General features: G+C 43.2%; 1 protein-coding gene across 3 annotated transcripts in view; it reads left to right on the top strand.

The window, feature by feature from the left end:
- The first annotated feature begins 1779 nt into the window (after positions 1-1779).
- The window catches only part of DSP (desmoplakin), a 44034-nt gene continuing 20053 nt past the window's right edge, over positions 1780-25760 (top strand). For all 3 annotated transcript variants that reach the window (XM_069493518.1, XM_069493517.1, XM_069493516.1), the window contains exons 1-7: positions 1780-2338; positions 14775-14877; positions 18435-18583; positions 19233-19407; positions 22971-23099; positions 24033-24083; positions 25371-25532. In XM_069493518.1, the coding sequence (XP_069349619.1) occupies positions 2133-2338; positions 14775-14877; positions 18435-18583; positions 19233-19407; positions 22971-23099; positions 24033-24083; positions 25371-25532 (975 nt within the window). In that variant the 5' untranslated portion in view covers positions 1780-2132. The remainder of the gene's footprint in view (positions 2339-14774; positions 14878-18434; positions 18584-19232; positions 19408-22970; positions 23100-24032; positions 24084-25370; positions 25533-25760) is intronic.

The raw sequence follows: 25760 nt of genomic DNA, 5'->3' as shown, positions 1-25760 counted from the left end.
AAGTGATCCTCCCACCTTGGCCTCCCAGAGTGCTAGGATTACAGGTGTGAGCCACCATAGCTGGCCTCAAAATCTGAAACTTTTTGAGCAGTGGGAAATTCCACACCTGACCTCCTAAGATGGGTTGCAGTCAAAACTTTGTATCATGCACAAAATTATAAAAAATATTATATAAAATTACCTTTGGCTGTGTATAAGGTCTATATGAAACATAAATGAATACCATGTTTAGACCGGGGTCCCATACCCAAGATATTATATTTCATTATGTATATGCAAATAGTCCAAAATTCTGGTCCCGAACATTTCAGATAAGAGATACTCAACCTGTGTAATCATTTAAACACTTGACCACATTTCCCTTTATTAAAGATTAGAGGAAACTGAGACAATGGTGGAAATTATTGGGTGTTCGAACAGTGGTAAACTTTATCTCATTGTATGTTTGACTCCTTGAATTTAAGCTCTTCAACTGTGAAGAAAAAGAAACATTTTGTCAAAGATTGGGCCAAAAAAATGCAGGTGTCATTAAAAGTGCTATAATATGGCAAATTTTAGAAAACTCCCCCAACTGCGTTTACAACATGCAAATGTATTAATAGTTTGATTTTTATTTTTTGTTTTCAGTTCATAAACATTTCTGAAATACACTGTATACAAAGGTAAGGTAGCTGGCATTGTCTAGGAAGATGAGAAATATTTATTATAAATATCTTTAAATGGTACATAATAAAGAGTAATTTAACAGTTTCCCACATTATATTAATAGAAACAACTTCTCATGGATGGTGTGACAGGGTCTGTATCTAAAACCAGTTCAAGGAGACTGCGGTGTAGTTAACACTCAGCCACTAACTGGGAGTGGCCCCCGAGCAAGTTGCTGGAATGTTCTGGCTCAAAGTTACTCGTCTATACCAAGTGGATGATATCAGTCCAGGGTTCTCTGCCGCCCTCAAGCTCAAGCCGCAGGAGGACCTCGCCACTGCCTGTGCAAAGACCTCTGAGTTCCAAAAGAGACCCGGCATGGGGAGGTGCTCAGGGGCCCACGAGAGACAAACATCCCCAAAGTTCCTTTAAAAAATTTGGAAACCGGGTCTGGGGGTCGAAGTCTTACAATTTCTCATTTAAAATGACCATCAAAAGGGAAAATAAAAGAAATTGCAACTTATATTTTCATGTTATCCCGTGAAAACAATAGTTGTAGCCGTTCCCGTCTTTATCTTTCTGCCAAAGAAATGAATTATATATAGTGAAGACTTTGCCAGAAAGTGGCGGTTCTCTGTAAAAGTCGCTTTCACACGTCGGAAATCGGACTTCTGAGGCAAATTCCTGAATTACTGGAATAAAAGAAAACAAACAAAAAGGCCCCCAAACTAAATCCATCAACTAAGCGTTCTCTCCTCAACCGTGTTTCCATTCAAAGCTCTGTTGGCAGCGTTTCCAGGGAAGAACAAAAGTAAATGTTTGATAAGTAATTGTCCAATCAAGTGGCCCTTCCATTCCAGCTTATTTCCGCCCCGGGGACCGAGGAAATCCTCAAAAGCCGGGCCACGCTTTCCCCGCCAGGGCTGCCCAAACGCTGAGCGCAGTGGTCCCGGCGAGCGCACGTCCTCCCCGCGGTCGCCGCGCCAGGCTGTCGGGTCGCGGGGACCCCGCCCCTCTTTGCCGCACTCAGGCCTCGGCGGCGCAGGGCGGAGCCGCCCGCCGGCGGGCGCAGGTGGGGAGGGGCGGCCGAGCGCGTCAGTGACACCGCGGGGAGCGGGGGAGGCGCGGCGGCCGCACCCCGCCCTGGGAAGAGACCGGCCAGGTGTGGCTTGAGCGCCCGGTGCCAGCGGGGAGGAGACTCGCGCCCCCGCCGACCAACACCAACACCCTGTCCCGACCCAGCTCCTCTGCGCCCTCGCCGCCCTCCAAGCCACAGCTCTTCCTCCCGTTCCTGCCCCCGCCAGTCGCCGTCCCCGCTCGCAGCGGCCGGGACGTCCCGGTGGAGATCAGCGTCCTCGCGACACTTCTGCACTCCCCCGCCCCATTTCCTGGTTGTCCGCCTGTCCTCGCGCCCCCTCAGCCTTCTCCGAGCCGGCGGGCCAAGCTTATGCCTCGGCGCTGAGCCGCTCTCCTGAGTGTCCGCCGACATGAGCTGCAACGGAGGCTCCCACCCGCGGATCAACACGCTGGGCCGCATGACCCGCGCCGAGTCCGGCCCCGACCTGCGCTACGAGGTGACCTGTGGCGGCGGCGGCGGCGGCGGCGGCGGCGGGGGCGGCTACGGGGGCACCACCACCAGGATGTACTACTCGAGGCGCTGCACTACCAACGACCAGAACTCGGACGGCTACTGGTGGGTACCTGGCCAGAGAGCGCGGGGCTCCGGCCGGCTCGCGTCTCCACCTTCTAGCAGAATCCTAACAAGCTGGGGCCGGGAGGGCCTCCTCGGCCAGCGAGGAAACCCGGGGCCAGCAGGAGGAGAGGCTTTTTGCCCGAGATCACTAGAGCATTTCCTGGCAGCGCTGGGAGTAGGACCCAGGTGTCCTCACGCCCAGCGCGCCTCGCTGAGCCGGGTGGGTGTGTGGGTGCGTGTGGGCACGGACGCGACAACTCGGTCCCACCTTTCTCCCCTCCGGCGAGCACGGGCGGGGGGCACTGGCCAGCGAGCGGCCGAGGAGGGCGCGCGGGGTGCGGGCCCGGCCCCGGAGGCTCTCCGCTGCCCCCCGCGCGGCGGGGCCGGGCTGCCGTGGCCTTTGTTCGGGCTGGCAGGTAGGAGGCCAGGAGGGGCGGGGCTGCGACCTCAAAACCCAACCACTCTAAACTTTACCCCAAAATCTAGCAGTATAGGAGCGGGGGACCCGGCCCTGTCTGGCGGCCACAATGGCATTCCGGGCTCTGCCGTCTCTATCAGCTCACCCCGAATTCCTGGTCACCCCGATACCACGACCGCGGCGGTGCCTGGGCTACTCGGCTACCGAGGGCATCTGTGTGAAGGCTGTGTGTCCCAGTTCTGAGGACCCGCCTGGGCCTCACCAGTCCCCTAAATAAAGCTTTGCCGCAGGCGTGGCCGCCGGGCCCGGGAGTCGCAGCTCGGCCGCGAGGCGCCGTTCCACCGTCGGCCGCGCAGCTCGCGCCGGGGAGCGCACCTTTGGCCCCGTGTCTGAGCCCTTTGTTTCCTCCTTTTTAAAAAAGTGCCGGAGGAACGACCCCAGTGCCTTGGTCGCAGAGCGCCGACTCAGGGTCGGCCCTGGGTCCGGACAGTGTGGGCAGGGGGTTGTGGAGGGGAGGACCAGGCTGGGGGCCAGCCCTGGCCACGGTGCCCCGGAAAAGCACCCCCGGGAAGAGGGCTAAGTGTGCTTCTCCCGATCATCGCGGAAACTGACTGAGGGGTCATTTGGGTGGGTGGGAAAGATAATGTCCTTCTTTCTTTCGCCGGGTCCCGGGAGCTGACTCCGGATGCCCACGCGAGCCGTGAGAGTTTTGCAGCCTGCAGCCTCCCCGCCCCCTGCCAGCCCTTCCCACGTTGGGCTTTTGGGAAAGAGGCGCAGAGCTCCGGGACGTTATTTACCCTGCGTTGTAGCCCTAGGCTGGGGAGGAGCAACCTGAATACACTCCAGGGGAGTTTTGTTTTGCAATCAGTTGTGAAGGTGGAGACTACTCGAGTTGCAACCTGTTTTCGGCTTAGATTTAGTTATTTATTTCTGGAGCATCTTGATAATTTGTTTTCTCTTTTTTGAGTTAGCGAAAAATTGTCTCTTGGAGCTCTTTGTTTTCTGAACAGAACACGCCTGGGGATTTCCAGGAAAAATGTGCCAAGCAGTAGAAGGAGTGAAAACTTGGGTTTTTAAGTTTGTTTTAGAATTTTGCTAGCCATGTATATCTGAAACTTTGCTTTCCTCTCGCAGTCTTCCAGGATTTGGGAAGCACAATCTTTAAATGTGTGGATTACACACAATTTAAATCAAAGTCAGAATGTGTAAGAATTCTCTAGTAGGCCTTTTTTTTTTTTTTTTGGCATTTTGTGAACCAAGTATTTATTTATTTATTTTTAATATTTGTCTTTTTTCTTAATTTTGATAATCTCTGTATCGTTCCAATTTTTAGTATATGTGCTACCGAAACGAGCACTATTTTAAATATTAGTTATTATTTAATATGCTTTACTAGTTAGATTTCTTTTAAATTGAAAATAATCAATACTATTAACTGAATATTTCACTCTCTTGGCCCCTACGTTTTGTAGAGAAGTAAAATTTTAATTAATAAGTTGGTTAATGAACTGCACGTGCTTTATTAGAATTCCTCATTGAAACATTTAATTTTGGGGGAGGCTCTGTGTTTTTTTTTTTTTTGTATGGTATCATTTCTTGTTTCTGTTTTTCCAACTTAAAGCCTGTTTAGAAACCTGTCAAGTTTTACATCTCTCTGGGAAGGTAGAACAGACCCTCGTGAAAAATTACCTCGCTTTGAGGAAAGATGTTTTTTTCTACTCATTGGCCAAAATCTGCCCAGTAGCCAAGTGTCAGGCTCTGGGCTGGAGTCATCAGGCGTTAGTCTTTCTCGACAGGCGTTAGTCTTTCTCGACACCCAGGTAATGGAGTTTTCTCCCCAGCCTGTCCCAGCCTGTAGTGGTGCTGCTGAATACCAAATAGCCCACAAATGCTGACTTCTGCATTTTCAAATAGCGACTGACTGAAGAGAGACAGGGCATGCACCGGCACCAGTTTTTCTGGTGGCATTATGGTTTTGCCCACGGCATGCACTTTGTAGAAGCAGGGTACCGGCTCTGCCCAGGGGAGCCACTGCCCTCTGCTAAATGATTGATGATTAAGAACTTAATAGTATTTTTATGACCAAAACTTTTTCCAAATAAAGGTTTTTGGTTTTTTCTTTTAAAGCACAAAAACTGGTATGAAAACGACTGGTTGAATTTAAATTCATTGATTTTATTTTATCTTTTTTATTTGGAAGGGAGCATGAAACTCATTTACTTTAAAAACTGCTACTTTATTGGTTGAATTAGATTGGCGATTTTTGAAATGAGTGTATTTAACCCTTCCCTAAATAAACGAATTTGAACGTGCAGAGAGCCCAATTCTTATTTTCCTTTTAAAATGACTTTAAACACCTCCCCTCTGTTCTTTCCACAAATAACACTGGTCCATTTTTAGGACAGTATTAAATCTCATTTGTTTTGTAAATTCCCCCACCATCTGCCTGTTCTTTGCGTCTTCTAGGTTGAATGGAATGTGCAACAACTTTATTTTTCTGCTGTTCTACTTAATATTTTGTTAATGTTTGGTAAATGCTACATGCTTGATAATATTATAGCATAGTTTTAAAAATACAAACTTGGGATTTTTCTTATATAGGATGTCACATTAATACTGTTTTCAGTAAAAGCAGAATTACTCTAGTCTTATTACTGTAATTAAAACAAATTACAAATCTGTAGTGAAATGTGTTACCAAAGCAACAAAGTCCCACAGTTAGATATTTCACCGATCAAAGTGTGCATTTTGCAGGATTAAAAGCAGGATATACTCATAAGCTTCAGAAATATGTGGTTATAATATTAATGCTTACTTTCTTCAGACCTCATGATTTCAAAGCTGAAATACATGTGATCGTTATTTGATATACATTTTAAAGTTTATTTTAAATTACCTTTTAAAAGAAGCCTGTTTCTTAGCATGAGATAAACAGGTCTGTTTGCATTGAATTTTAGAGCAGGAGGAACCACCAAGGATTACTTATCCTCCAGAAACCCCACTTTCCCACATTAGCAACAAGGAGCTAAAGTCTTGCCTAAGATCCTGGAGTCTACTCGCAGCTGGGTTGGCCTGAGAACCTCACCTTGGTCCTCCCTGTGCCTTCCAGCTTGACTTCTAGACTGGCCAGGCCTGTAATTACACAATGAAAGTATCTCAAGTTCCATTTATTCCTTCGTTCAGCAAGTATTTACTGAGCATCTGCTGCATGCACTGTGTTAGGTGTCAAGGAGGTCAAGGGAAAAACATGAAGACTTGGAAGGAGCTTGTACTCTTTAAATGAAGTTAAGAACTCAAATCTAGAACTCAAAAGGGTAACACACAGGAGGGGTATACACGGCATCAGAGGCTTCAGGAGGAGACAAGGTAACACCCCTGTGGTCAGGGCACTGGTAAGACTGTTTGGAGGAAGTGGTGTTGAATTAGATTTTGGAGTCTTTCAGTTGGTACAGATGGGTGGGCAGAGAGCCTTCCAGGGGAGAGAAGAGCATGAGAAAAGTGAGAGGCCTACGGAATAGTCCCCTTTTTGAGCATTCCCTCTAACTGCGAGGCAGTAAGAAGAGAGGAGGAAGGATCGCTCAGGCTGAGCACAGGAGGAGGCCTTGAATGTACGGAGAGGGATTTGGACAGGCGGAGGGGAGCCATTGCAGACTTTCCTTGAAGTCAGTGAAAGTCTCCTCCAGCGAAGGAGCAGGGGAACGAGATGATCACAGCTGAGCGTTAGGCCCGTGTCTGTGGCAGCTCTATGTAGGGTGGCGTGACGTGGGGAGAGACTGCAGGTCAGAGGCAGCTTAATTAAGGAAGCATTGCACCCATGGAGGGGGAGGGAATGAAAGTCTGAACAAGGGCGAGGGTGGTGTAGTAGGATGGGAAAGTAGGTGTTGCCAAGGTGGAGTGACAGCTGCACCTTAGAACTGGCTGTGAGAGGCAAGGCAGAGGCTGAGAAAACAGGCTCAGCTGGAGTGACTTATGGAATAGGTATTTTCAGGTACTTTTTCTGGGAAACGATTGCAGGGCAAGATTCAGTTTAGCTTAATATCTGGCAGATGACATTTACGTGGTTATAAAATTTGAGTAAGTTGTATATTTTATAAGAATATCAGATCTGTGGTTAATAATAGTTACCATTACCTGGCAAACCCCTATGATGTGCCAGGTACATTATATATGTTATCTCAAGCCTCAGGACGAACTTCCAGTTTACAGATGGGAAATGAGGTTAAAGTAGTTAAAGGACTTGTCCAAGGTCACACACCTACCAAGTGGTTGAGCTGGATTGGAATCCCGTGTTCCGGCAGAACTGAAGAAAAGATCACACCTTTGTTGTTAGAAGTCCTTTTTTCTACTTGTAAACTCTTTTCTATCTTATATGAGCATTTATTTCTTTTTAGTTTATTGCATTCCTCAGTCTACATTCCTGTGAAATATTTATTTCATAACCATTGTATGCTTTCACTAGTAGAGTTTCCATCTACATAGGGAAAAAAATTTTTTGATTCTGCAATAAGTCAACTAATTGTCGGCCAGATCTATGTAATGGGACAAAACAGCTTTCAGCAGTAGTAAATGTTTTTCTCTAAATATGGGCATAATTTCATTGTGGTTCAGGTGGCTGAAATGTCTTGGGAAGCAAAAAACTGCTGATGCCTCTGATGCCTCAGTGCTGACTTCTTAGGGTGGAGCAAAGGAGGGCTTGGGTGTGACTTGGGGCATCTGATGTAACTCTCAGCTAACCAGTCTTTCCGGAGGAGGAGTGTTTCAGTCCCAGGCCTGGGTACTGCAGCTGGGAGCCCTGCCTTGCCCCTTGATTTTCTCCTCCCTGCTGCTGGGCTGGTCCCAGTGGCCCTGCCACTTTGCAAATGGTCAGGTGTGGTTCTGATGTTGAAGCCACAGCCCCACAGACCCTAAGACTCAGGCATGAGCCACTCACTGGAAGCGACATCCTGTAAAACGCTAGTGCAGTCCAGCGATTTATGCCTCATCACCAATACCTTGGGCTGGAAATGTCCAGGTCCTTTAAAGACTTCATGAATGTAAAGTCTACATTGCAAGAAAATGAGGACACTTTAGCTGGAAGCTGCAGCAAACAGATCCAAGGTTCTGCTTGGAATGACAGGTTTTGACACACAAACAACATCGCTGGCTTCATCTGGCACCTGGTGGGGGGGCGGACAAAGGCGTTGACATCTTGATGGATAACCAGATAGCTTGTAAGTGATTTTTTTTTAATTTTCAGTAAAATAATTGTAAGTTTTTACATAAGGAAGTAATTCAGAATAGAAATCCCTATTTTGGTATTGAATTTGGCACTGACCAAATATCCATATGTCATGCCCACTTAATGAAAGAAAAAAAAAGAAGGAATCTGAATTTTCTTATCCCTTCAGTAAGTTTCTTTCATGCTGTTAAAATGTATCACTCTCTTTGGATTGCCCCAAACTGTCATTTTTGAGTCTTGTGGGTAATCTTAGGAACTCCTGAAAATACCTTACACTTGATACCCAATCCATTTTTTCCTTCTATTCTTTCCCTTTTTTTCTTCTAATCCCACCCCCAATTTGCTGCAAAACATCCTTAAAATTATGGACTGGAGCAAAGATAAAAACACAAAGAATGAACTCGCAGAATCATGTCATACACCAGCAGCAGCCTCTACAGTACGAGCTGCCACAAGGTGAGGAGGTAGCTTCTACAGTGCCCTGTCTAAGCCTCACCTGCATCCCGGGAGGTGGGTGTTGTACCTCTCACAGATGCAAGAACTCCAGGCACCGGAAATGAATGTCACTTTAACGTGCTCCAAGTCACAGGCTGTACCACTAGAAGTGGCAGAGCTCCGAACAAACTCCAACTCTGCCTGACTTCAAAGTCTTTCTGAAGTTAATGATAGGTGATCAGTTTTTCACACATCCCCCCCTCCCTGCCCTGAAACCCCTAACACAATCTACCAAACACACAGTGTGAAAATAAAGAACCATCCTGTCAGAAAGGAAGTGGAGCTTCCACAGTTCCTGGGCAAGGACAAAATGAAGACTCAGAGGAGGCCCTCCTTTTAAAATCCATAGGGAAAAAACCCTCCTTTCCTGCTGACTATTGGGGTAGGGATGGGGGAATAGGAGGACAGATGGGCTCCCTGATTGAGCTTTTGGAATCAGGGTGATGAGATGAGTGGTAATATCCTCCGCTCTGCTTTCTGTTTGCCTTTGCTGTTCTGCTTTACTAAGCCAAGCAAACATGCATAAAGTAACTGCTGTGTGCAGAACTCTGTGTTGCAAGGTTAGGGGCTTGTAAGAGTGGAAGATGTGGGACTTTGCTCTCCAGGAGTGGGGTAGCCAAGTGAGCAAAAACTACTGCAGCAGTTGGGCAGAGATGTGATCAGGAAAGTTCCATAGTGTTCCATACAGTGTTTGGTCTGTAACTTTTGAAGGATGGATACATGACACTTCAGCTGATGTGTGTGGTGGGTATTTAGTGAGTCTTAGAGGTAAGGTATCATCCTTAAATGAAGAAGTAAAAATATATTTTTTCTTTTTACATAAGATCCTTTGAAGAAACTTGAACAAAATTTGTGAAAAATGCTTTGAAAATTATAAAGAGCTAAGCAAAAGGCTTTAAGAGCAATATGAATGCATTACATATCATAATTTCCAACACACATTGAGCTTTTCCTAGGCTGTTATTCCATGAACCTGAATACAGAGAGACATATGACTCTTTCTGGCACACGTACAAGACCCTGTGTTGATTGAATGAACAAAGGAAAGGAGAGAGGAAGAGAGAGATGGAGGGAGGAAGGAAAGAAAGAATCCAATGAAAGAGAAAGTATGTAAACAAAAAGCAACACAGAGTTGGGGGCAGGGACCAAGTGTCTAATAAACAGTATAGGTTATTATAAAATTATTTTTATAAAACAAAGAGTAACTTTATTTAAAAAATATTTTTACCTTGTAATGCCCCTCTTCAAAATATTTGCCTTATACGTTTTTCTGCAATATTCTTGGCAATAAGTGTTAAAATAATGCTTTAAGACAGCTAATTTTGTACTCTTATTTTTAAAGAAAAGAGTGTCATTTGAAGATAGTAAAATAAAACATTGAAAGCTCTATAATAATAGTGTTCACAGGTTCACGTGGTCCGTCCTTGGACTAAAATCCAGAACGCATTTTCCTTTTAGCCACTGATGAAGGGATCTCTGTGCAAACATTTGGAACCATTACTTGTTTAAACCAGTTTTAGAACATTAAAAACAAAAACTTTTGAGCAGGCAAGTTCTTTGTAGTATGAATCATTTGTCTTTGTGAGTTTGAAGATAAAATAGAATTTCAGAAGAGTTAAACATTTGTAAGCACGAATGTTATTTTTTCAAGGATAGTTATTTAGTTTAGAAGTCAGTATTCTTTTGATTGATTTGACCCAAATGAGTTTGTTTTCTTTTTTTTTTTAAAGCATGTGACATCTTCCATCTTCTGTGCCACTGAAATGAGATTTAAGAATTGAAAGTTGTGACCTGTTAGTTTGATTCCTAACATGGTTTAAAATCACCCCACGCCTAACACCCATATGTAACAGTATTAAAAATTTCTTTGAGGGTAGGATTTTTTTTGTTTTTTGAGACAGAGTCTCGCTCTGTTGCCTGGGCTAGAGTGCCTTGGCATCAGCCTAGGTCACAGCAACCTCAAATTCCTGGGCACAAGAGATACTCCTGCCTCAGCCTCCTGAGTAGTTGGGACTACACGTGTGAGCCACTATGCCCAGCTAATTTTTTGTTTCTATTTTTAGTTGCCAGGCTAATTTTTTCTATTTTTAGTAGAGACACGGTCTCGCTCTTGCTCAGGCTGGTGTCGAACTCCCGACCTCAAGTGATCCTCTACCTCGGCCTCACAGAGTGCTAGGATTACAGGCGTGAGCCATTGCGCCTGGCTGAGGCTAGGGATTTTTAATATCCTTATACCCTTGTTAAATAAGTACGTCTATTTAAACATTATTTCTTCATGCATGATAGAATTTTACATTTTCCCAAAGTGCACTATATAAGTTGAAGAGGTAACTTAGTTACCAGAACACGGACTTTTGTATTGTTTTCAGTAAAGAAAGAATGAGTTTGGTGGTTTCATAAAATTGAGTTACAGAATGAGTGAGGTGAAGAAATCTTGGATAGCATCAAGCCCAACAGGTGGAGGTCTAGAAAATTTCTCAGACAAAAAAATCTAAAATTATGTGGTCAAATAAAAGATATATGTAATCTTAGAAAGTTTTGAATTGCACACAACTTTTTAAAAATGCACATGTTCCCCGAAGCAAGCTTTCCTGGCTCTAGCGCTGAAGAGTCCAGCACGCACACAGGGCTGGTGAATGACTGCAGACTGACCTGGTGGCCAAAATCATTTGCACCTGCACTTCCTCCTTGATTTTTAAGTACAGCCAGTTCTGTGTGGATTCTTTACTGGGCCCGCTAAGACAAGCAAACTGACATTTCAAGGTGGATTCTCTTTTGCCCAGTCACTACACCTCAGTGGATCTGGGTCTTCCTCCCTCTTGTTTTGGGGACTGAGCCATTTGCAAGGTGTACACCTGGCTTCCTTTCTTGCCTGGGCCTATTTCCAGGGGGTATTCTCGGCCACACGTTGGATCAAAGTGGGATGCTTACAAATAAAAGACAGGATGAGTAGACCTTGCCATAAGGATCAGATGCAGATGAAATTTGGTTAATCAGATCATACTTTCCTGAAGACAAATAGCAACACCAAAGACTCTCAATTTCACTGTTCCAGCACTCTAGCTTTTCATTTTTTTTTTTGACCCTTCAAAAGATTAAAGTTCTGTGCATTCCCCTTTCCTGTACAGTTAATCTGTTTACTAAAGTGCCATGCAAAACACAGAAGGGTTTTGGCGGCCATCAAGGGTATATGGTGAACATATGCAAGACCTTTAGAAAAGCATGAAGAATTTTTTTAGTGTCACTAACTGTATGTGAAGTTACATGTTTTTTTTTTAAAGTTCAGGTATGAGTGGGTGGCGGGCAATGGGGGTGGGGGGAAGCAGATTAGGTGTCTTGTCTTAATAGAGATGTGAGCTGACCTCTAGGAATGTCTTCTAATAGAAAACTAGAGGGAGGGAATAAAAAAATAGAGAAAATTCACCAATGGTTTAAGCCAGCATTTAGTTGTCAATGTTCAATGGCCTTATCCCCTTTTCCTGGATGCAATTCATTTCTAAGTGTTGTATAACTGACTACTCTAGTAGTTGGGTAAAAAGAAGCTGGTGAGTTCTATAGTTTGTGGTCAAATGAATTTGGTCTTGTAAATTCATATTAAATAGACTTGTATGTACACTTTGGTGTATTCATTCACAATTGAGTTTGACCTCCCTGTCCCTGTTTCTAAATATATATTTTTTGTTGTTGTTGTTAGGGACAGGGTCTCACTCTTGCTCAGGCTGGTCTTGAACTCCTGAGCTCAAGGCATCCTCCCTACTCAGCCTCCCAGAGGGCTAGGATTACAGGCATGAGCCACCACGCTCAGCCCCTAAATACATTTTGTTTTAGAATAGTTTTGGATTTACAGAAAGGTTGCACAAATAGTGCAAAGTTTTTGTATACCCCTCATCCAGTTTCCCCTATCTGCCTCCATCTTACACCTCGATTTTTGATAGTTTTTACAGTGGCACACATTATTAAATCATTTAAGGAACTCTGACTTTCCATTGTGCTAAGAGATGACTCTTCCATGCTTGGGATGTGTTTGGGACTGCATATAAATTGTGGGAATCAACCTTGGAACCAAATTGCTGAACAGAATTTCTAAATGTTTCAGAAGAAAGGTTCTCTCATCTCCCTTTAATAAAGAAAACAAGTACAATTACACAGGACCTTCCCAATTCCTTATTCATCCTAGGGTTCTATGTGAGGTTTCTGAATTTCTTAATTTTTTCCTTTGTCTCTTGAATTTCTTTCCTTTATTTTGTAACAGGTACATTTTGCAAAGTGTTCTGAGTTGGGTGGAATTTTGCACACTCTGAGACAACAGATGTGCCCTTGTTTCTATCTTAGCAGTAGGAGAAATGTACCGAATTTCCTGCATAATTCCGAGTGGAAGAAAGAGACTGGTTGCATTTCTTGGGGAGAAGGGGAGGCTGTCCTGATTTTGATGGGTGGACAGTTCAGGAACATTGCCTGGGCCTGCCTGGCGGAGCCTGTGTCATCGTTTGGGAGTGGTTCCCAGGGAGGGCTGGGTTCCTCACCCACATTCAGCTAGTGCTGGCTTGTTGGGGAGCCTTGCTTGCAGGGAGGGACCCCAAATAGGTAGAAGAAGAAAGTGCTTCCCAATGGTGAGATGATGAAGTCAGGCGCTGTGGGAGAAGTTCCCACATTCTTGTGATCCTGTCCCATCTATGCATAGTACGGCCATTGTTTTTTAAACTTTTTTTTTTTAATAAAGACTTTCTTTGCACAAAGACACACACACATAAGAGGAAATCCAGCTGGTCAGACAGGCATCAAACAGATAAAAGCAGGTATAGGCCGGCCCTGGCTAAAGGGCTGGGTGAGGAACTCCAGCTTCTTGTAGCACATTCATGAGGATTTTTCGCAAACATTAAATAATAATTCGATATGCTTTAACTCTCTCTTAAAGCTAACTACAGGAGTCTGCGCTGCAGTATAATGTATTCTGGCAAATTTGAAGTACTGTTTTATTATGCTTTGCTCTTTCTTGGATTCACTTATGTCTGTTGAGGAGCAAATTAAACTCCTGCCGTCTCTTTCTTTAAAATAAAGACCATTAAAATACAGACCATCTGCAACGTTTTTCTTCAACATCGCCGTTATTTTAAGGTTTCTGCCAAACGTTTTCCAGAAAAGTGGCTTATTTGAAATGCACATTGAGTGAGCCTCATTGTAGAGAAAAATGTTTATTCTAGGAACATCTTGAAAGGACAAGGGCTTGTTTTTGGGTAAAAGGTACTGTACGTAAATTTTCCATCACTTTCTTCACACTATGATTTTTCTACCATTATCGTCTTTTATTAGAATTGCAGAAAATACTTCTGTAAAATAAGCTTTTCTCCTGTCTCCCACCTTTTCCTTCAGCCAGACTTGCCAGTGAAATCCTCATGTTCTGTGTCTGACGCTGTGAGGTCTTGCTGCAGAGGGACTTGTGGGGCCTTGGCATTAGGGACCTGTGGGATGAAGCGATGTATAAGCTGAAATAGCTCTGTGTCACTGACATTGCCAGAAGTGTGTTTTTTCAACTCACAAGGAGTATTTCTGGATTGGATCCTGGACCTAGGAGGCAAAAAAACTTGCTGCAAAGGACATTATTGGGCTAACTGGTAAAATTTGAAAATGTTCTGTGGATTAGAAAATAGTGTTATATCACTTTTTTTTTTTTTTTTTAAGTCAGAGTCTCGCTCTGTTGCCCAGGCTAGAGTGCCGTGGCATCATCACAGCTTACTGCAACCTCAAACTCCTGGGCTCAAGTGATCCTCCTGCCTCAGCTTCCCAAGTAGCTGGGACTACAGGGACATGCCACCACGCTCAGCTAACTTTTTCTATTTTTAGTAGAAAAGGGGTCTTGCTCTTGCTCAGGCTGTTCTTAAACTCCTGGCCTCAAGCAATCCTCTGGCCTTGGCTTCCCAGAGTGCTAGGATTATAGGCATGAGCCACCGTGCCCGGCTAAATTTATTGATTTTGTTTGTTATACTGTGGTTGTATAAGTGAATGTCTTTATTCTTAGGAAATGTATGCTGAAATATTTGAGGGTAAAAGGGCATGATTATTCTTAAATGGTTCAGACAAAAAATAACATATGTATATATACACACCCGTAAATGAATACGCACACATACATGTATCGGGGAAAGGGGATAAAGGAGACAGCAAAATGTTGGCAATTGGGAAATCTGGGTGAAGGGTCTCACAGGGGTGTTTTTGTCCTATTTTTGCAACTTTTCTGAAAGACTGAAATTATTTCAAAATTGCAAAAAGTTACTTCATGTTAGGCTTCTTTGTGTTTGCCTCTTTAGTCAAACCGGTACGATGTCCAGGCACCAGAACCAGAACACCATCCAGGAGCTTCTGCAGAACTGCTCGGACTGCCTGATGCGAGCTGAGCTGATTGTGCAGCCCGTAAGCTTTCTTCTCTCTGCTTCTCCCAAAGTGCTGTCCGCACCTGCTTGTGTTCCTAGTTAGCTTCCGCTGTCCTAAGCCCAACCTGTACCTCCCTGTTCGCTGACCTCTTTCGCATACTTAGTGTTTTGGAGATAGTCTTTTTCACAACAGACAAGGGAGGAAATATGTCTCTTAACCTATTTGTAATGTTGGTTTAACAATGGGAACCAGTGTTCAAACACAGGTTTATTTTTATTTATTTATTTAAGAGAGAGGGTCTTGGCCGGGTGCGGTGGCTCACGCCTGTAATCCTAGCACTCTGGGAGGCCCAGGCGGGCGGAGCGTTTGAGCTCAGGAGTTGGAGACCAGCCTGAGCAAGAGCGAAAACCCGTCTCTACTAAAAATAGAAAGAAATTATCTGGCCAACTAAAATATATATAGAAAAAATTAGCCGGGCATGGTGGTGCATGCCTGTAGTCCCAGCTACTCGGGAGGCTGAGGCAGGAGGATTGCTTGAGCCCAGGAGTTTGAGGTTGCTGTGTGCTGGGCTGATGCCATGGCACCCTAGTCTGGGCAACAGAGTGAGAGTCTGTCTCAAAAAAAAACAAAAAAACACCAAACCATAAAAAGAGACAGGGTCTCACTCTGTTGCCCAGGCTGGAATGCAGTGGCATGATCATAGCTCACTGCAGCCTTGAACTTCTGGGCTCAAGTGATCCTCCCATCTCAGCCTCACAGGTAGATGGGACTACAGGTGTGCGACACCATACCCAGCTATTTAAAAAAATTTTTTTTTGTAGAGACTAGGTTCCACTATTGTGTCGGGAAAATTCCAGGATGATATAGAAAAACCACTCTCCAAACTGAGATGGTGCCGAGAGACCAAAGAAGTGACCCAGACAAATCAAGCTTGATGGGTTAGATGAGTTTATTAGAGGTTACTTACATCGGGCTCTCACTCCTGGGTGTAGCAGGAGTTCTCCGGAGAGTAAAATCTGCACTGCCTGCCTTTTTGCGTAGCCTTAAATTTCTGGCAAGTGAGGCAGAACTCTCCCTCTGCCTGATTGTATATTTACCTACGATACAGGCGGAGCATGCACAATACTTCCCATTAGGCGTGGACCTTAGTATTACAATGAACTAAAAGGGTACTAAGGGAACTACGGCAGCTTAAAAGAGTTGAAACTGGTCTTAAGACTTACAACCATGTGTGCAAAAGGAGCTACTTAAGGATACCTTTTGTGCTTTGTATTTCTTTTTTATTTTGTATGTGCTTTTTTATTTTGATCTATATCTCTAAGTCAAGAAGACACCTCCATGAGATCTGTTAAATATTAAAAGCCAATGGTGGGGAACTTGTATTTTTCCCTCAGCTATGTTGCCCAGGCTGGTCTCGATCGAACTCCTGGCTTCTAGCAATCTTCCTGTCTCGTCCTCCTAAAATGCTGGGATTACAGGTGTGAGCCACCACGTACAGCCAAACATGGATTTTTCACCCCTGACAAATGTTTACACTACAGATTTCCACCCTTTTGGAACTGGAACAACCTCCTGTTATTTATGTGACTTTGTAATACTTTCTCTTCTTTGAAGTGCAACCTGATGTGTTTCTGTCCTTGGATTAGGATGGATTGTCATGCACACCATTCATTTATTAATAATAAGATTTTTTTCCAAGGCCAATGACCATATTGGGAGAATAACTCTATTTGAGAAACATAAAAATGTGGACAAGTAAGCAATTGAAAATTGGGGGAAAATGTTGACATTTGTGAGAACCTCATGAAATTTCTTGAGATAACTGAGATATCTTAGGATCTCATTGAGTCAGGATTAGAAATAATGGATTCCATGATATTTGCTGTATAAAATTTTCATATTAAAACACTGTAGCATTCACACTTGCTCCAAGTTTGCTTAAAAACAGACTAGAGAATGGTGGGGCCATAGCCACCTTTTCTATCCCTTTCCTGGGTTATTTTGTCTTTTCAGCAAAGGAACTGAGTTCCAGGCTCCCTGATGCTGACATTAATGTCAGGGTTACATCTGGAACTGCCTCATCCCGAGTACCCCTGTTAAATAGTCTATATTTGAAAGAGAGATCTTAACCAAGTGAATTTATGGGTTCTGTTTGGAGACAATCTTAATGTTCTGATTCTTAATTTATATTGTGTGGGTTATAGTTCTGTCTTATTTCATCCAGTCAAAAAATAATGTTATTTTAGTCAATGTACAAAGATATTTTGGGGCTCAGCAAACTAACTTGATTCCACTTCTGGTTCTTTCAAATATCTGATTTGAAACGTTTTCCTCTAAATGTTCAACAAAGTGCCTTGATTCCTTTGCATAAAGCAAAATAGGCACCAGTGACTTCATATGGAACACATGCTCACGCCACCCCTGGACGGGGTGTGTAATGACTGTGGACACGTTTTAAATGTAGTTCTAAAAATTTACATGGCATCATGTTCTCAGTTTATTTTTACTATCATGCATGGAAGTGCAATAAAAACATGTTAGGGAAATAGTATATTTGCTAACATTTCTTTTTAGAGAAACGAGGTTCATTTGGCTGAAGCTGAATGAAAACAGCAAATGTAAAATTCTAGAGAAAGCTTGTAAGTGGCACTGAAGCAGCAGAGGATGCTTACTATTTTTCTTTTTTAAATAACTTTATTTTGAAATAATTATAGACTCACAAGAAGTTGCAAAAATAGTACACAGCAATCTGTACCCAGCACCCTGCTTCTCCCAGTGGTGCCATCTCACATGACTGTAGTGCATCGTCAAAACCAGGACATTGAATGGCCCGGCACAATTAACCAGGCAGCTTTCTTTTTAAGATCTAAAGTTATGGGCCGGGCGCAGTGGCTCATGCCTGTAATCCTAGCACTCTGGGAGGCCCAGACAGGAGGTTCACTTAAGCTCAGGAATTTGAGACCAGCCTGAGCAAGAGTGAGACCTCCGTCTCTACTAAAAATAGAAGAATTATCCGGGCGTAGTGTCATACGCCTGTAGTCCCTCCTACTGGGGAGGCTGAGGCAGTAGGATCACTTGGGCCCAGGAGTTTGAGGTTGCTGTGAGCTAGGCTGACTCCATGGCACTCTAGCCCGAGCAACAGAGTGAGACTCTGCCTCAAAAAAAAAAAAAAAGAACTAAAGTTACGTTCCCATAAGATATAGGTGAAGCTCATTTTGTGTGCACAAGGCCCTATCTGGTATAGTGGTACAGTGCCCTTATCATAGTGAAATTCCCATTACATGGGAGTTGTGTGTGAATATGAAAGATCACATTTAAAATATTGGAGCAAGGGAAAGATTAGCATTCTGTAAATATGCTTTTAAAAGCCAAGTGAAAATATAAAAGGTAGTCTACAAATTTTGGTTCACAAATCTCCATCTATTTACCTTCTTGTCTCAAATTAATGATTTTTCACTTGGAAATCTTTTGCATTAAGATGGGAGAATTTAAAATATTTATTATGTTTACAGTAGAAGCTTTTGCTTCTGTTAGTGCACATGAAGCTTTTCTTCCCCGTATTATGTATTTTCCTTCAAGTGACTTCTTTCTTTTAGGAATTGAAATATGGAGATGGAATACAGCTGGCTCGGAGTAGAGAACTGGATGAGTATTTCGCCCAGGCCAATGATCACATGGAAATCGCTGACGGCTTGATCAGAGAGATGCGGCAGATGGGCCAGCCCTGTGACGCTTACCAGAAAAGGTACTGCCACAGAGCGTGGGTCAGAAGGATACCGTTACACTCAGTGCCGTGACCCAGGCCTGCCTTCGAAGGCAGCACAGATGTTCCCAAGGAAAGGCTTGCTTACGTGGTATTTTGCAGCTTTGTGTATCTCTAATACAAACTGGCCAGTTCGTTATGAGATGTTAACTAACTGTACCTCCATTTAGAGGGCAGCAAAGGCCTTTGGCCCAGCATTTGGCTTCTTTAGAGTCTAATAGCAAGTCAAGGTTAGTTTAAAAAATTAAAAAATGAGACTCTTAGAGTCAGAAACAAAGACTTTAAAGCAGAAAGGTGTAGTCTGAATTTACTTTCCTGCCACCCAGGGCCCAGGGTATTAGGAAAATCCCCAGGACAAAACTCACGAGAGAGTAAAAGGTGCGACCAGGTTTGGCAAAGCCAGTTACACTTTCCATGATGTTTCAGGCTTTGGGCCTTTTCCCAAGATTTAATTTTTTGTATATGATCAAGATTCAAGTCGTGGGATAAAGAAGAAAATCTTCAAATACCATAAGACGCTTGTGGCCTCTGTATTGACATAAAGGAGAGTCAGCAAAGGGCAAATCTGCCCAGAATGTGTTTTCATAGGCTGTCTTCCTGCAATGGGGTCATTGTTTTTCTTTCTTTTCAGACTATTGCAGCTCCAAGAGCAGATGCGAGCCCTTTATAAAGCCATCAGCGTCCCTCGAGTCCGGAGGGCCAGCTCCAAGGGTGGTGGAGGATACACTTGTCAGAGTGGCTCTGGGTGGGACGAATTCACCAAGCGCGTCACCAGCGACTGTCTGGGGTGGATGAGGCAGCAGAGGGTAAGCAGCTTCCTGACGGATGACACCGCAAACCTGTGGAGGCCAGGGCATAGAGCATGACAGGGGCAGCCCTGTGTTCTGTTCACAGGTGGTGTTCTGGTGGTGTTGCAGGTGGCAACAGCAACTTGCTATTTTCAGGTTTTCCTCCTATACAATTTGAAAGTGGTCTTCTGTTTTGAAATTATGAAATTTCAGATAGTTTTTTTGTTTCCCTGTGGCTTAGGGAATTAGCCTCATTCTTTTATGGTCATACTTTATCACACAGGTAATATTTAAGAGGTATCATTTAATTCGTGGACTTTGAATATCCAGCTGTTACTGTTCACAACTGGAAAATCTGTTCTGGGAGTTTATGTGCTAAAAAACTTCATTTTCTTTCCTCCAGTGGCAACTGACCTTACCTGTATTACTGATAGGTACTGGGAAAAAAAGCAAGTTGTGGTGGTTCATTTAAAATGTTAAAAAATTGAAAGAGCTGGGAAGAGTAAAACTGGCCATTCTGGTTTGGGCTCATTGGTTGCTTATCTTACACTTTTGAAGTGTCAGTTGTCTTGTGCAACCATCATGTTACTGGTGTGGGAGTGAAGTGAAATAATGGCAGAAGTACATGATGATCTTTTCCCTAGAACTGGAGTCTCTACAAAGTATTTTTCAATGCTAATTATTGTTTTGTTGTTTTATGTAGTAATTACGTCCTATAATGAACAGGTGGCAGTAGAAATATGCCATAATCATGTAGATGGGAATTTTATAATGAAAACCTACTACTAATGAGCCGTCCTTCCCTTGAGAAGGTGGATGTGTTCGAATGATAAGTTGTGGCAAGATTGTTACACAGTACAGTTGTGGTTGTGAGAAGGCTTGGTTCGATTAGTTGTGGTTGGACCGGTTTAGCAGTGGTTCTGAAATGTCCCAACTACTTTAAAGTTTTGGGTGTGTTTTTGCCTAGATGGTGAGGAATTCTGTGACATTCATTCATTCACTCACTCACTGATTCCGTTAACTTTTTCTCCCATTTCTTGTAAAGGTTATGAACACAGAAGGTGGGACTGACAGAGGAGAAAAGTCAGTTAAAATCCCAGAAACCTAAATACAAACCTATTTGTGTGCTTTCAAATTCCCTTCTAATCTTTGAACACACATTGTTTGAGGATTTTATGTGTATTGGCATTGTACCAGAAACTGAGGGTTCAAAAATTATTATCCATAGTTTTGAAAATGAGATTATTGAAGAAAACAAGATACATACACCCAGATGCCAACTTTCAGTCTAGGTCAGTGTGTGATTAATTGCCATGTGAGAGCTGTAATAAAATCTTGCTTAGTTGGGCGTGGGGGAGAGATGGAGCTCCAGTCCTTGTGGAGTGGAGGGGTCAAAGGAGGGCCTGGCAGAATTCATGGGGCTTGAACTACACCTTAATCATCCATGATGGTAGGCGAAACAGCCTTTGAACCAAATTAGTTATGAAATATCACATCCCTTAATGTTTTCTTAGTTACTATGACAGTTATATAGAATGACAGCCCATAATTTGTCATTTTCTGTGTTCATATTGGGCATAACTTTTTTTTTTTTTTTTGAGACAGCGTCTCACTCTCTTCCCCAGTCTAGAGTGCCGTGGTGTCAGCCTAGCTCATAGCAACCTCAAACTCCTGGGCTCAAGTGATCCTTCTGCCTCAGCCTCCCGAGTAGCTGGGACTACAAGCATGTGCCACCATGCCCGGCTAATTTTTTGTATATATTTTAGTTGTCCAGCTAATTTCTTCCTATTTTTAGTAGAGATGGGGTCTCGCTCTTGCTCAGGCTGGTCTCCAACTCCTGAGCTCAAACGATCCACCCACCTCGGCCTCCCAGAATGCTAGGCATATTGGGCATAGCTTTTTTTTTTTTTTTTTTTTTTTTTTTTGTTGAGACAGAGTCTCACTTTGTTGCCCAGGCTAGAGTGAGTGTCGTGGCGTCAGCTTAGCTCACAGCAACCTCAAACTCCTGGGCTTAAGCGATCCTACTGCCTCAGCCTCCCGAGTAGCTGGGACTACAGGCATGCGCCACTATGCCCGGCTAATTTTTTCTATATAGATTTTTAGGTGTCCATATAATGTCTTTCTATTTTTAGTAGAGACGGGGTCTCGCTCAGGCTGGTCTCGAACTCCTGACCTTGAGCAATCCACCCGCCTCGGCCTCCCAGAGTGCTAGGATTACAGGCGTGAGCCACCGCGCCCGGCCTGGGCATAGCTTTTTAAGAATATTTTGTAGCAAAGACTCAATTTTTAAATTTTGGAAAAAGGCATTATCACAGGAACTCGGTTGTAAGTCATTTTCTAACAGAAGCAATTGACGAGCGATGCTTTTCAGATCAGGCAGGCGGCCCTCATGTTTCAAACAAACTAAAAGATGTTAGGTCGCCTGCTGCAGGTTTGCTGTGGGATTGGCTCTGGCTTTTTTTCTCTTGTCTCTTCTTCCCCCATTTGTGGCCTGCATGCTTTGCCTTGCTCCCAGGAGACCAGGCTGCAGGGCCCAGCTGATAAGGGAGCTGTTGTCCCAGCAGCACAATCAGGAGGCCAGCGTGCATCTGCTGCCAGGCTTTGTTTTGTTGCCTTGATTTGTGTTTGCTGATGGACGGGTCAGATACTATACACCTGGCTGGTAATGAAAGGCCTGCCTGGAGCCTGGTCACCTTGCTGACTTCCCCGTGTACACACCTGGCTGTTTCTGTTTTAAAGCCGAGACAGCTGCAGGAAAGGAGGGCCAAAGTCCCTAGTAACTGCCAGTCGTCTGACTCTGAAATGGCCTCCCTTTCTGGAGCCCTGCCCAGTATATTAGAACATGGATGTGGCTTAGAACAATGTGTATTGTATTTTTGTTGCAATCCCCGACTGGAATGCTTGCCCTTGGCATGTCCATGAGATGACACAGGTGATTTGGAAATTTACATGTACTCATGCAAAAAAGGGATGAGGTAATGGATTTGCCCCAGAGTGAAACTTGGGAACAATGTGTTTGATTCTTACTATGTGACATTCTTAAATTTGAGACTCAAATTTAGTGAGGTTTAATTTTTTAAAAAACTAATATAAATTCAAAATCTTAATATTGCCAACATTAAGACCTTGAGTATGTACAGTAACTTCCCTTTGAAATGGGCCAAAGAGAGTGTTGCATCCTGAAAGGGAAAGGTAAATACTGGATTTAAAAGAGCCAACAATTACATTTATCAGAACAGTGTAAAGAAATTAACCATGAAAGATACTTTTAGGTTAGCTATTTAGCTTGGGAAGCAGTGTATGATTGTGCTTCACAATTTTTGATGCACATTTAAAAATGATTGAATAAAGAAATGTCTATGGGTATTTTATAACATCATTATATCATACATATGTGTGCACACATACTAATAATTGTATGCATGCCCACCTGCACGTGCACACGTAGATTTCTTTTTCTTCAGAAGACATGATCTTAGGTTATGTCCCTTGCTGCTTTTTGACCCCTGATGTGTACATAAGTGAGTCAGATGCAAAGGCTTGAAAACAAAGGGCACCTTTCTTTCCCTGTCCCTCCGCAGGCAGAGATGGAGACGGTGGCCTGGGGCGTGGACCTGGCCTCGGTGGAGCAGCACATCAACAGCCACAGGAGCATCCACAACGCCATCGGAGACTATCGTTGGCAACTGGACAAAATTAAAGCCGACCTGGTACCTTTCAATGTTTCATTTTAGGGTTTTTAAAAAGCATACTGAAGGACTGTGTAATTTCAGTTTAATTACAGTTAAATCCTAGGCAATTTGGTCTGAAACATTAGGCTACAATTTTTTCCCAAGAGACTATAAATGAGTAAGTGGAATCAGCTCTCTTAGAGATCGTATTGACCCTTGAAGAGGAGTTAAACAGAAGGCCAAGGGTGTGCAAGCACTCATTCGTTTACAGTTTGTAAATAAATATCTTTGGAAGGGGTAGTTCCTTTCTGCAGAAAGCAGAGCATCTCTTCTGATAGAGAAAATGCAACAATCACATGCAGTAGTCTGTGTCATTAATGAATCCTTTCCTAGATGGCAGCTAAAACGTATTTCTACTGAAGGAAATCAGGTCTCATCCTGACGCCCTTACTATGCTGAAAAAAGTCAGGCTCAAAGCTGGGTTGAGAATTATAGCATAAAATATTAGTCTGATCTTAAGTGCTTGGTTTCCCCCCAGAACTGTACACTTTTAAATCACTAACTTTTTTACTTAGATCAAAGCTACCTCCTTCTTTTTCTTCCAGCTTTTTTTTTTTTTTTTGGGGTCCACCTGAGTACCTGACCAACTTTCTTCCCATTTCTTTAAAATCTGGGGAATCCTAAATCATATTTCCAAACTTCTTAAAAAATTTTGTAACACGTGAGTCTTTAAGTGACTGTGTTCAAGCCTTCCCTTTTCGGAGATGGCACTGCCAGGCCAGCAAGGGTTTGCCTTCAAACCCCCTGAGAAAAGGTCCCTGGGGGGAGAAAAATGTCATAGAGCAAATACTTCTTTCTACTGAGGGATCTGAGGCCAGTATCTGACAAAAAGGAAGTTTAGAAGGGCTGCTCTTGCTATACAAATCTACAACGGGAATTAAAGAATTACCTGCTTTTTTCCTCATCTTCTAGCGTGAGAAGTCTGCGATCTACCAGTTGGAGGAGGAATATGAAAACCTGCTGGTAAGTCAGTTTATTTCTGCAGTGCACAAAGGCTCCGTTGTTCTCAATTCAATTCAGTGCCATAAATACCAAGCACCTCCTGGGGGTGAGGCACCTGCTTGGCATGAGGACCCTGGAAAGTGTGCTAATGTAACAACCCTGGAAGTGTGTTTATGTGTTCTGTTTTCAAGTTGTATCACATAAATGGCACTTGGTAAATACTTGCAGTTAAAGCAATAAATCTTTGCTACTTGTGAATTGTGATCTTTTTTATGAAGTATAAGCAAAAATAAAACTTACTTTCTTGAGATAGAGGCCTGTCAGACCACCATCACCATTTTGTGATAGACTGTATCAATTACTTGATTCATAATTAGAGAGAGATTTCCATTCGTCTGCCTATTTGTGTCACCCAATCTTCACTTTTTCAATATTTCCTTATTGGCAGTGACACTTTTTAAATAACATGGCTAGTGGTGACACAGCAAATTTTCCTATTAGGGCTGGCGTGTGACTGATAGCACTTTGAATGTTTAGGGGAAGGAAAAGATTTATCTAAGAGTCCATTTTCCCCTTCATAGTTAAAACTAATTATTGATGGGTACAAAAATGCAGTTGGATAGAAGGAATAAGTTCTAGTATTCCATAGTACAGTAGGGAAATTATAGTTAGCAATAATTTATTGTATATTTCAGAATAGCTAGAAGAGAGAAGAATTGTAATGTTCCCAACACAGAGAAAAGATAAATGTTTGAGGTGATGGATACCCCAATTACTCTGGCTTGATCATTACATCTTGTATACATGTATCAAAATACCACATGTACTCTAAAAATATGTACTATGGTATATCAATAAAAAATACAAAAAAGAGAAGAGTTTATAAGACCTTATTTAGAAGAATAGAAAATATTGTTGGTTGGTCTGAGTGCAGTGGTGTTAATAACTAATTGATCACAACCAGTTACAGATTCCTTTGTTCCTTCTCCACTCAGACTGCTTCATTTGACCAGCTTTAAAAAAAAAATTGTTAAAAAAACCTAATTATTGAACCCAAACATCAGTAGATGAATCATGATCCTTTGGGAATAGGCTATTCCACTCAATCTAAAATTGCTATCTTGTTCACTGCAAATTTGGATGGATCTTTTTTCCATACCAGGTGGTCAGTGAACGCACAAGATTAATATTTTTCCTATTTTTGTGATTTTTTTTTTGAGGGGGAAGGGGTTAATCTATGAGACCTGCAGAGAACACCATTCACCTGCATATTGTTATTCTAACGCTGCTTTTGAACTTCCTGTGCAGAAAGCATCCTTTGACAGAATGGATCACCTGCGACAGCTGCAGAACATCATCCAGGCCACGTCCCGGGAGATCATGTGGATCAATGACTGTGAGGAGGAGGAGCTGCTGTACGACTGGAGCGACAAGAACACCAACATCGCGCAGAAGCAGGAGGCCTTCTCCGTAAGCTCCCCGTGTAGTTGCGGACGGTGTAGGTGCTTGCCTTGGGGGGATACGAGGGCCTTTCAGTCACTTAGCCACTTGTAATTCAGCTGCAGTGAAATGGTCGTGGGAAACCCTTCCTGGACACTTTCCAGTGAGCTAAGAGGGGCGATACATTGTTTAATGTCCCAGAAGACAGTAGTTTGTTTAGACGGGGTAAGAATTGGTTCGTTCAGATACCCCAGGACG

Source organism: Eulemur rufifrons, chromosome 18 (assembly GCF_041146395.1).
Source record: "Eulemur rufifrons isolate Redbay chromosome 18, OSU_ERuf_1, whole genome shotgun sequence".
Classification (NCBI taxonomy): Eukaryota; Metazoa; Chordata; class Mammalia; order Primates; family Lemuridae; genus Eulemur; species Eulemur rufifrons.
The sequence above is the reverse complement of the archived record's forward strand: the minus strand, read 5'-3'. Positions and strand labels throughout refer to the sequence as shown.